Source organism: Neopsephotus bourkii, unplaced genomic scaffold (genome assembly GCF_033783945.1).
Source record: "Neopsephotus bourkii isolate Nb327-2 ecotype Australia unplaced genomic scaffold, CSIRO-AGI_Nbou_v1 NB_1358, whole genome shotgun sequence".
Classification (NCBI taxonomy): domain Eukaryota; kingdom Metazoa; phylum Chordata; class Aves; order Psittaciformes; family Psittacidae; genus Neopsephotus; species Neopsephotus bourkii.
The window spans coordinates 1,941,406-1,954,208 of NW_026901837.1; the positions used below are offsets into that span (position 1 = coordinate 1,941,406).

Sequence of the window (12,803 nt, forward strand, 5' to 3'; positions counted from 1 at the left end):
TTTCTCAAAGATTACAAATTCACTTTGGTCACTTTGTAGCAACGAAGTCTTGATAACCCCAGTTCTGAAGCTGTGATATATCTTTGTTTCTCCATTAATGAAATGTGTTAAGGAGGTTTAAATTTACAAAGACTTTTTAGTGAATTTAAAATCAATACTAGATGTAAGTATTTGTACATTTTTTACATGAGCTAGTTGTTAAATCACTCCGATTTCTCAGGGAAAGGAGTAAACATACAATACATATAAGATAGGAGGATAGATGTTAACATTGGAGGGGAAAAATGTAAAAATCCTGAAGTCTATCTGATTCCATAGGAAGTACAATTACCAATGGCCCCACCAGTGCTAAGTGGAGGGGGAACAATCAATTCCCTTAACTTACTAGTCACACTGTGTCTATCATAGCCTAGTATATGTTTGGCCTTCACTGCTGCATTAAAGTTTGCATTTTCCTCTGTTGAACTCACTGATTTTTCCACTGGCTCATTTGCTGGGATCCCTGTGAATAGCAGCTCAGCCCTCCAACATATCAACCAGTCCACACCCCAGTTTGCATCATGCAAAAAAACCTGACAAGTGTGTGTGCCAGCTCATTGTCCATGTCCGTGATAAAAAATGTTAAATGGCACTGGCCCTCCTATTGATGCTGGAGGAGTGCCACTAGCAACCAGCTACCAGTGAGACCTCTGTGGTGGGAGGCTGATTGTGGCTGGATGCCAGGTACCCACCAAAGCTGCTCTGTAACTCCCCTCCTCAGCTGGACGAGGGAAAGAAGAATACAGTGAAACGCTTCTGGGTCAAGGCAAGGATAGAGAGAGATCCCCCTTCCCCTGCTCCACTGTGGGGGACCTCTCATGAGAGAGTTATCTGCAAAGTTCTCCAACACAAGTCCTTCCCACAGGCTGCAGTTCTTCACAAACTGCTCCAGCGTGGGTCCCTTCCACAAGGTGCAGCCCTTCAGGAACAGTCTGCTCTAGTGTGGGTCCCCCAGCGTTCATAAATCCTGCAACAAACTTGCTCCAGCGTGGGCTCCTTTCTTCACGGGGCCACAAGTCCTGCCGGGAGGTGCACCAGTGCGGGCTTCCCATGGGGTCACAGCCTCCTTCAGGTATCCCCCTCCTCTGGTGTGGTGTCCTCCATGGGCTGCAGGTGGGTATCTGCTCCACTGTGGACCTCCATGAACTGCAGGTAAAGATCTGCTCCACCATGGACCTACCTGCAGGGACACAGCCTGCCTTGCCATGAGCTACACCATGGGCTGCAGGAGAATCTCTGCTTTGGTGCCTGGAGCACCTTCTCTCTCCTTCTTTGTTGACCTTGGCATCTACAGTGCTGTTTCTCTCACACGTTCTGTCTTCTTTCTCCAGCTACAACTGCTGTTGCACAGCAATTTTTTTCCCCTTCTTAAATACATTATGCCAGAAGTACTACCACCACCACTGATGGGCTCAGCCTTGGCAGTGGTGGGTCCAGCTTGGAGCCAGCTGGCACTGGCTCTATTGGACATGGGGGAAACTTCTAGAAGCTTCCTACAGAAGCTACCCCTGTAGCCCTCCCCCAGTACCAAAACTTGTCATGCAAACCCAATACAAACTTGAACCCTTAACCACTACCCTCTGAGCCCATCAGTCCAGCCAGTTTTTCATCCACCTTACAAACCACTCAACCAGTCTACATCTCCCCACTTCAGCTACCACTGTGCTATGCAAGACTGGGGAAAGTCTTGCTTCAGATAAGCTACATCTGTTACTCTCATCCACAGAGCCAGCCATTTCATCATAGAAGGCAGTCAGATTGGTCAAGCACAACTGAACCTTGATAAATCTCTGTTGGCTGGTTCCAGTCATCTTTCTATCCTTCATGTGCCTGAAATGGGGAGGACTTGTTCCTTAATTTTTCCAGGAGCTGACCAGGTTGCAGGTCTTCCTTCTTGGTTTTTTAAAATACTGAAGTAACATTTGCCTTTTACCAGCAACTGGGGAGCTCCCCCAGTTGCCACAGCCTTTTATAGACGATAAAAGAGTAGCCTTATGTAAGACACCAGCCATCTCAACTTCCGTGGGTGCATCTTATATGGTCCCATGTCCAGAATTATTTAAAATCTCTCCAACCCGATCCTCCTGTATGGTGGGTAGTACTTCATTCCTCCCAGTTTGCTACTAGGCATAAAGACCCAGCCTTGCCAGCAAAAAGTGAGGCAAAGGCATTAAGTACTTCAGCCTTTTCTACATAGTTTGTCTCTAGGTCCTTTCTAGTTTGATTGCAATATTTAGCAGCAAGCTTACATTTCCCTTCACCTTTCTTTCAAGGCTGCTTACCTGTAGAAGCCCTTCTTGTTGCCCTCTACATTCCTTGGTGTTTTCAACCCCAGCTGTGTGTGGCTTTCCTAATTTGACTCTTGCATACCTGGGTGATGCTGCTAGATTTCCTGGCCCCTGACTCCACTTTCTCCATACTGCCTTTTTGTGTCCGAGCTCAGCTACAAATTCCCTCTTTGGCCAACCTGGCCTCCTGCCATATCTGTCTAACTTCTTGTGCAGTCACAATGGGCCATTCTTGTGCTTCAAGCAGATTTTAGTTGAAGATCAGCTCTAATGGGATTTTCTCCTTTCTTGGCTTCACAGAGATTCTTGTCTACCCCTTCCCTGACCAAGATGAAGTCCACTCTCCTGAAATCAAGGTCTTTGCTATGTACCTTCCTCACTTCCCTTAGCATCTTAAATTCAGCCTGTTTTTACACTTCTTTTTAGACTTTGATCTCCATACTCTGATGAACCTGCTTAAAAGCCTTTCTCAATAGATGAGCAAGACTGTTGGTAAAGATATTCTTGCCTCTCTTTCTTACAGTGGTGCAGTCACTCCCCACCAGTCCTTACTCCCAGAAGATGATACATGGGCATAGAAGCCCTGCCTGTGACACCAGCCATATTGGCTTTGATCTGCAAGATACATCCTGTCCTACTGAGTCCATTTCCTTGACTGGTAGGATCAAAAAGAAACACCACCTTGCCACCTTTACCACAGCTTAGAGCACAGCAGTCATCCTTGATTTGCTGAAGGTCTCTTTTGGCAGCAACAGTTTGTGGCCAGATGGGTAAGCAGAAATAGATATTGCAAAGACAGTAATATGTAGTAATAGCCTAAAGACCCCATCTATACTTCTGTGGTGTCCCACATCTGGAGCCAGGACCAGCAATCAGCTTCCTGACAGCAGGTCTGATATGCAGATGTGTGCTGTAGACCCTAGAGAAGGGAGTCTTAGCCACAGTTACCAATTATTTCATCCTTATGGCAGTGGATTCAACCAGCTTGCAATTTTTGTTGGATGCCCTTGAAATTCTCATGACCCTTGACAATTTTAGCTATGCAGCAAAACTTTCAATCCCACATAAATTTTGCTGTTTTGCTACATATCTTAGCTCATAAATAAATATTTTAAATAGGAACAATCTCATTAGGGATTGCTTAAGGAAGTCCATTGCTTGTTTTATCTCATATTGATTATTCTTACTCTTTCTGTGGTCTATGACAGTTCTTTTTTGCCTCAACCCATAAGTATATAGTTTCCTTTATAACCTATTGGGAAGGGCACGATTTTAAAGCCTGGATAAATTTCAGCTTACTCATTCTCCTTAATCTACTTTTTTGTAGACCAGCTAGTAGATAACTCCCTAATTATTGTTTATTGATGGTGGAAATTCACTGACCTGCATTCTCACAGTCACTCTCTGTGCTTGTTTTAAATATTACATCCTTATTCTCTTTGATCACAACCGATTATCATGGGAAAAGCAAAATGCTGTGAACACCTCTGCCACTTCATGCTTCTACTCCCTGGGACTTACGATAACTGGTTTGCTTCATCAGGATGTTTCAACACCTCCTCTTTTGGATAACTTTCCCTGGGACAGCGCAAGGTTTAGATTCATCTGAGAAGAGAACAGAGCAGATGTCTGTAAAGAGTGGTGCTGGCTGATGGATTTCGCAGGATCTTCACACAGACAAAAGAGCTTTTTGCTGTACAGGAGACAGGAGGAAGAAGTGACTGGTAAACACAACTATGAACAGACAGTTTCAATTTCCTAGCAATGCTCTTGTATTATCTGCAGACATACAGGAACAGTTATGTTTTTAATTACATCTGGTCAGCTTAATATTTAACTGCAGATTCTTTAGCACCTAACTAGGCTACAGAAGACTGGCTAGTTCTTGGATTTGTCACAGGACACTCATATCCCATAGCAATTTAATCAGCTTTGCTTATGCTTCAGTCTTTAGCATGTTGGTTTTAGACTGTAAATTGCTTAAGATAGAGACCTGCCTTCCTGCATGCTTCTATGTTTCCCAGCTCATTTGTTAGTCAGTATAAATAATAATAAATGATAGTTATGTGTTTAATTTCCAACGATACTGGCTAAGTAATACATTTGGAATGTCTATAAAATAATTTTAAATTTTGTGGTAGTTTCTGCCTTCTTAAAAACTGAAAGAGAAAGATCCTATCCTAACTTAAGCCATGCTGGCTGATAGATTTATATGAGAATATGATGTAAATACAATAGAATGGCATTGCTGATTTAGTCAAACTTAAATTAAAAATTATTTTTCAAGGTGACAGGGTTCCAAATTAATTTCAACCTAGCAAATAATTAAAATTTGTATCAGGATGCAAAATAGGAACATAAGGTACAGCTTAGTGTTTGAGCAACCATAAAAGTGTAGCAGTGCTATGCACACTACTGGAAAACTGGAAAAGCAAGAGAAACAAAACAGAATGTTAACCTGGAAGTATTATACATTTCAGCAAAGCCATACCTACTCAGGAAATCATATGCACATCTTGATATTAAGCAGTAAAATAGCAATTTGCCAGTATTACATTCCTAATGCCACATTATTATGTTAATGTTGGTATATTTTAATTGAATTGATTTATGGTCTTATTAGTATACCTTTAAATTGTAACTATGGGAGAACAGAGTGCTAGAATTAACATTCTTTCTTTTTCTTTTTTTCTTTTGAAATAGAACTCCAGAGGACCCAGGAGCCCCGAGTGCACAAAGTGCATAATGCTATCAATCAATCAGTGTCATCCTGCCCTTGTAAGAAGCAGCATCTCCCACCTCCCACTCAGTTTCCATCAGTCTGCAGAGCCAACAAGATGGGAAAGACAAAAACCACAATGCCACAAGGTGGAATGCTCTTTCCTCTGGGTAGCATCTACAGCATTTCAGTCTAGTTAGAGAGTGTGTTTTTTCATAGCTATTCTGCCTTCCCCTGTTACAGTTTCAGGAAGGGAAAAACTACTTATTGAAACCAAATAAATGCTATAGTGAACCAATGATGACATTAGGGGAGCGAGTATGAAAAAGACAGCATGCATAGAGTGTTTGTTAGTGTTCAGCTTGAGACCAGGCACAGAACTTTTACGTAAACTCCTTATGCAAAGTGTCAAGTCCAAAGATTGAAAGCTTTGAAGAAACCATTGGATGAAAAATGTACAGAGGAAACAATCTTTTACACAGGGGCAGAAGAACACAACACCTGGATACTCAGAGCAAGACTGAAGTGGGTTATGGGTGTTGTCTTACCTTCGTACTGACACTGCTTCAATGAGAGGTAGCTATCATTAGAAGTAGCATTTGATTATCATTAACAGAATGCAAGAAGTTCTTAGCAGGTAACAGAGAAGGAAATGCCTGAAAGAAATGTTTTCAGTGGGACAGGAGGTTTTCTTCTGTGAGCTGATTGGAGAAGGAATGAAAAAATACTATTCTTTCTAATCCAAGAATAAAACTGATGTCCTGTACTGGGAAATCCTGAATGTTTTGTAACTGAAATCCATTTGGCTATCTGCCTGGGCTCATTGGCTGCACCTAGTTGGCATTAAAATCAAACAAAACACTCTCGCTGCTGGCATCACGATGGGAGTATTACGTGGCAGTAGTAACTAATGCTGAAGTACTGCACTTCTACACTAAAAAAAAAAAGGATGGTTGTGGATAGCACTGTAAAACTCCATCATGTTATAGTTAAAGAACACACGCTACACTGTGGCTATGTTGTGGGACACTCTTAATGGGTAAGCACTGAAGTTATACAGCCCCATGAATGACAAATTAAGCCAAAGCTATGAGAAGTGTGAAGGTGAAATCTTGACCCGGACAAGGGTCACATGTGTTTTTTACTTGATCTGATCAATAACCAGCACCTAAGAGATGAGCACTGCATGCTGTCAACAGAGGTACAAGCTCACAAAGTTAAATGCCAACGATGCCAAAATGGACAGTGATAGGAACATGACACCGTGAAGCGAGACAAAAAGCATCCAATACACAAAACTACAGTACTACCTGAAGTAATCATTCAGTGTGTACAAGCAAGAAGAAATTCAGAGCATGAGGTTATATGCATGTATCCCCGCTCCAAAATGTCCCTCAGAGCCTGAGGTGCTTCCATTTGCTTCAGCGCCTGCGTGCTCACCTGTGTGTCTCCCCAGGCAATGCAGCCATACGGCCGCCAGACACACCAGGGTAAGTCATGGCAGCTGGCACGCCAATAACGTTGACTAAGTGAAGATTGCCCTTTGAACCTGATTGTTGTTTTGCCCTACCTAACAGGTATGTAAAGCAATCCCACAAATTCTTCTTGGCTTCCAAATTTACTTCTTGGTTGAGCCTGAAATCCCTGTCACTTGCTTCCAAATTCCTTAGTCCTAGTCTCATTCAATCTCTGCTTCATATTTTTCCAAAGTCCTTCCCTGTGAGACAGACTTGTTGACCTTTGTGTGGTTTGCCCTGCTATTTGTTTTAAGGGTCTCTTGGCTTCTTTGGCTTCCTACCTGTTGCTGTGGCTGCAATTCCGGTTGGCATGCTCCTGACCTAATTTAGTTCCTAGCCTTGGATTTCCCTGGTCATAATATTTAGTTGCATTTTCCATTTTTGACTCCAGGCTGTCCTTAACCACCAGGAATGATCACTCACATACTGCCTTGTCTGATAATTTACTAAGGACATATATGTATACCTTTATTTTCAAAGCATGGAGTGGGACTTGCTTTTATTATCTTTTCAGGTGTTGCCAGGGAACCTCTAGTCTTGTTGGGCCAGAAAGAAAACACTAGTGGTGGTATGACTGTGAGGTAGAACGTCCCCTTGTAGGTAGGATATTAAGGCTACCACTTCCATCACTATTTCTACATCATACCTTAAACCCTTGTAAAAAGATGGAAGCCATACAACATTCTGTACAGAGCCTGCTATTACTATGTGTGTTAAACAAGACCCAAATACGACAACCACAGAGAGTCCCAGTGGAGATTTAGGCCAAACAATACCTAGTTTTTAGCTCCTTGTCAGACTTAGGCAAGAAGCAGGCACCCAACACTCAGTCTTGTACAGACTGAGGCAGTTCTGGGCATGTGGAAAGGTGAATCCCTAAGTACCTGGGGCACTTTCAACACAACAGGGAGGCACCGCTGGAATTTAGGTGCCCATAGGTTTAGGTGTCAAATGAATGTGGGATTTCAGGACCATAGTTTGGATTTTACATGCTTTTTGTGGGACAGAGGCAGGATTTTGCCCCCTGCATACTTTATTGCTCCTTTATCACCAGCTCCAACATGTGGGAATCCAAAACACTCTTCATACATTCTGGCAGTGAATTACTTGAATCTCAAATGTTTGCTTGCATGTACTGTTTCTGAAGGAAGCTACAAACCTCTACTGTACTAGAAAAGAAGATAGACTATTTGGTGACAAAGTTGATGATAGTTCATTCCTATTTTTCTACAATTTGCTTTTGGGCTTTAGATTATTCCCCCCTCCCCCCCCCCCAGCATATACTGTGCCATATATTGGGACAGTTTTATATTAGAAGTGTGTTTCGAGGATCAACAATTTGAATAAATAATGTTATCTCAACTTGTGTGTTGTCTAGTTCCTGCAACAGATTCACAGATTTTGAGTCTGTTTTTTTTTTTTTCTGATTCTTGTTGTAATTCCAAAATTAGCATGCTTCTGGGTTCTTTTTGTAAATCTCACATACAATGTGCAGTCAAACTAACTGGATACTGAATATAATGAAGTCTGATCTGGATACCAAATCAACTTCTTTTTCACCATGTTGGAATGAAAACAAACAGGAGAAAGATATTTGTTGCATAATATCTTACTATGATATGAATTACCAAGAACTGTTGCAAAATTGTGTTGGTTCAGATAAAAGCTAGACTAACTTGTTCTGTTGCATGTTAGGACTGCTGACATAAACATGTCCATAATTTAAAGTTTTCTAAATGACTGGTTAATTCTAATTAATTTCTGCCTTAACTAATGGTGTTAAAAATGCCTTTCTTGAAAGAAAAGGTCCAAATCTTATAATTAAGCCTAAGAACAAGTATTCTTCTAAGTACTTAGCCTCCACAATCTGTTTGGATTGCGATCACGTGTTGTTCTCAAACTGCCATATTTAACAAGCAGACTTTAATTCTGGAAAAAGTTTGAAGAAGCATTATCAGCCTTTCACCTACTCTTGTGTATCAGGATATTGTGATCCATGTTAGCACTGAAGCAGAAATGCTGGATACCTCAAAGCTGATGTAGCATGCTTATTTCTTGTATGTGTTCACCCAGAGAGATTCTTAATTCTGCATGTTTTCCAGGTACTCTATGATGCTAATGCTGATCCAGACCCTGCCAAGGTAGTCTGCAAGGATCTGAAAATACGCATGCCTTGCAGTTCTCCCTTTCTCTGTTCTATGATTTAAACTGTATGTTCTCAGACCGTACATGTCATTTTTTTTGCTGTGGAATGAAGTAGCAGAGAGCTGCCTCCGCTGCCTGGCCTGCCAAGAACTGTGGATATGTAGGGGGTACAGTGGCAGAGAGGAGACACCAGGCCTGCAGTGCCCCAGACTCCTTCCCCCCAGTGCTATTTAGTTGAAGTGGCTCACCAACACGAATTTATTCACAACAGAATTTATGCACAACATAATCCCCATAACTGAGACCTAAATGGAAATTTAGTACACATACTTAGCAACAGATTTATCTGGCTTCTTCAATGGTGTATGTCAGAAATCACCATGGTAATGCCCACTGTGGATCAAGGAAAGAGAAAGGAATAATTTTATGCTGAGATAAGAGGCAAAGTACAGCTATTTGGATCTTTATACTATACAGCAGTATGCAAAAATCCAATGCAGATGTAGGAAACAGGACCTCTTCCTTTGTTTGTAGCCATCCATCAAAGACAGCATGCTACCTGTCACCGGGTCTCCTTGTTTCTGTCCTTGGAGATATCTGAAACCCACCTGGACATAGTACTGAGTGACCTGCTCTTACTGACCCTGCTTGAGCAGGGGGACTGCACTAGACAACCTTCAGAGATCCCTTTCCACCCCAGGTATTCTGATTCTACTATTTTCATGCCTATATAAATAGCTTTACTGAAACTGTCCTTTTTTCCCTTGTTCCCTTTGGCATTTCCTGAGGGTACAACTGTTCACCTTTCCAGTTCTGCCCGGTTTTGTCATGACACATATTTAATTTTGCGAAAAATCACTTTCGTTGTAGGTTAATGTGTTTACTTAATCACCAGCCAAGCAAATTGGACACCACTGAGGAAAATAACTGAATCTGCCCCCCAAACAGGTGCACATATTGCTTCAGGTGAAACAGTAGTACCAGTAGGTCTGAGCTGCTCAGCCAAACCCTTTTCGTATTTTGTCCTCCCCTGCCTTGCTCACATCCTTGTCCTCCTGCTGTAAAAAACCTCAGTGTTAATTTACGTCCATCAGTTTATGTTGTGTTTATCACTTATCGGCTGATTGTGACTATTTCATAATAGTGAAGTTTTTCCAGCATACAGACTTCTGACATTTCTTATCTCATGTTAGCATTTTTAGCAATTATAACCTCCCTGTTCCATCAGTAGCAAGCAAAATTAGAAGAAACAACCTGCTCTGAAAGCTCTTTACACCAGACAAATCATAGAACCAAAGAATGGCTTGGTTCGAAGGAACCTTAAAGAACATCCAATTCTAACCCTGGCCAGGGACACCTTTCATTAAACCAGGTTGCTTCAAGCCCCATCCAGTTTGGCTTTAAACACTTCAAGGATGGAGCATCCACAACTTCTTTGGGCAACCTTTTCCAGTGCCTCATCACCCTCACAGTAAATGCGTACTTGTTAGCTACAATTTAGGACCGGCGGCATCCATAGGCGTAGCATAGTAAGCCTCCATCGGAAAGCTGGGGAAGACGTCGGGGTCATTTAAGACAAGAGTCCTAAAAGCACGGCGGGACGCACGGGACCGCCACGTCCCGACAGGGGCCGGTCACGATACGACCTGAGGCGACCCTGTCAGCTGCCCTCCCGCGCCGGGCCCTCCCCGCGGGAGCGGCTCTGCCGCCCCTCGACACCGCTCATTTGTCCCTCCCCGGCGGGACTGTCACCGCCGCTTTAGTCCCGGAGAGAGGGATAAGCACCTAATTAATTAATGTCCGGGCACCGGGACAAAAAGTAGCGCTGCAAGGTTTAGGGAGTGCCGTCTCCGCAGAAGCCCCCTCTGCTCCACGGGAGCGGTTAAGGCCGGCCGGGGGGGGAAGGCTGGCGGGACCTGTGTACGATGTAGGTGGCCCCCGGCGCTGCCCCTACGCGGTGCGGGAGGGCGCGAAGCCTTTGCCCACGACTTGCACAAGTGTCCGGGGCGCGGGAAATACCTGAGGGTTAGTAGAAAACAACAACAAGATAATGGTCCCTAATGCGCACCCTGGGCACGGATCACACGCGGGCCTCTCCCTTCCTGTGCGACCGGCGGGGAGCCTGCCGCGCCGCGGCTCTCTCCGCGGGGAGGGACCGACGCGGCCGGCGGTGGGCAGGGAGGTAGGGAGGGAATCACCTTATTAAACGCATACACCGAGGCGGGCGGCTGCCACCGCCGCCCCGTCCATGCCCGCGGAGAGCCCGAAACCACCGGGAGCGCCGCGCTCCCCCCGCTGCCCGTCCTGCCCCGGCTGCCGGCAGGAGGACGCCGCTACCGCGCGCAGCCCCGCCGCCCACCGCGATCACCGCATGGCGCGACGCGGCCGCTTCCAGCGCCTCTTCGGCCGCAGCGAGTCGGAGGACTCGGAGCCCGAGGGGGCGGCGACCCCCCCGCGCCGCCGCCCCTCCACCACCGCCGCGCCCAAGCGGCGCCCCGCGTTCCCCCACTGGCGCCCGAAGAGGAAGGAGCAGCACCCCCGGGGGGGCGGCGGTACTGCTCCCGCCTGGACCCCGACGCCCGCCTCACCCCTCGGCTCCCCGGCCCCGCGGTAAGCGCAGACCCCGCGGGGGGCGGGATAGCGGGCGGCCGGGGGAACGCGGGGACCGGCGGGCAGGGCACGGCTGGAGGCCAGGGTATTTCTCGCTCCCGAGGAGGGAAGTGGGTTTTCCGTAGCCGCCTTCATGTCCAGCGTTTGCCCCAGCCTTCTGGCAGCGCGGCGCCTAAGCGGTGTTCACAAACAGCAGCGCCTGTGTGAATAAGTAACAGTCACCCTGTGCCCCAAGCAGAGGGAGGCTTCTTGGCCCAAAACAGCCTCCTGATGTGTGGCTGGCGTGTGTGAATAAATTTACTTCTCCTTAAGAGCAGTGGGCTTACTCTGTGCTCACTTTCTGTGGATGCAGTAAAGGAGGAAGAACAGAGAGAAGGTCCTGACACTGCTTATCTGCAGCACTCCCCAAAGCTGTTGCTCCTCAGTGTGGTTTGAAGTCTCCCGTGGGTAGTGACCATTTGGTGCACCCTGGTTTCTAAATTCTTGAGGGCACGGGCATTCCTCAGGGCTGTTTTCAGCCTGTGGCTGTGGCATGGGGAAGTTCCGTGGGACTGTGGAGTTGCCAAGCAGTAGAGTCCTCTGACATGGAGGTGGTTCACAGCAGGGTATGGTGAACTTGGGGTCATGTCAGGAATCAGACAGGTTAATACTACTCAGATTTGAACAGCAAGACTCAGGCAATGAGAAGATGTCAGTGCTATGTGGATTTTTTTTTTAAAGCTGTGTTATTGATCTCTCAGGTGTTTGGTTCAGACTGAGAAATCTGTGAGTTGCAGGTGGTGGTTCTGTGTGTTTATACTAGTTACACAGAAAATGCTAGTACTTGCCTAAAAATAGACATTATGTAGATGTGCGGACTTGACTAAGATATAGTCTAATGGTGTTTGTATTTGGTATTGAAATGTATTCTTGGAAACTTAAACCACCAACATCTTTTATGAAAGAAAATAAAAAAGAACTTATGTTTACATATTTATAGAAAAAAAAAAGTATGCTTTTCAGATCTGTTAAGCAAGGAGATGATGCATTCCACAATGCTGTTGAGTGGCCAAGGCACAGACCCCTCTTCTGCCTTCCAAAAGCCAGATAACACAGAAGGGGATCATAGTGTAGCTCAGGTTGGAAGGGAGCACCAAGCATGGTCAGCCCTGAGCTCAGGCTCTGGTTTCTCAGGACTGTGTCCAGTTGAGTTTTGAAATCTTCCAAGAACAGAGTGCACACCAGCTCTAGGCAAGCTGCATCATTGCCTGTGTATAAGAAAGTTTCTCTGGCTACAAGGTTGGAAAATCTCTTCTTTCAATGGCCTCTGCTGCTCCTCCCATATACTATTGAAGAACCTCTTGGCTCTTCTTGGTGATACTCTGTCATGAGCAGAGTGGGAGATCAGACAAAGCTGTCACGGAGGCCTTCCAGTTGAGTCATGAGGTTCAAGAAAGGAGCCCCTTGCTCCCTATAGTACTCAGAAGGGAGCTTAGGTGCAGCTGG

The 12,803-nt window shown here is 45.2% G+C and overlaps 1 protein-coding gene across 1 annotated transcript in view; it reads left to right on the forward strand.

Moving 5' to 3' along the window:
• The first annotated feature begins 10,886 nt into the window (after positions 1-10,886).
• Positions 10,887-12,803, forward strand: part of CRYBG1 (crystallin beta-gamma domain containing 1) — a 99,503-nt gene continuing 97,586 nt past the window's right edge. Inside the window, exon 1 of the mRNA XM_061366755.1 lies at positions 10,887-11,318. Within this exon, the coding sequence (XP_061222739.1) occupies positions 10,957-11,318 (362 nt within the window). The 5' untranslated portion in view covers positions 10,887-10,956. The remainder of the gene's footprint in view (positions 11,319-12,803) is intronic.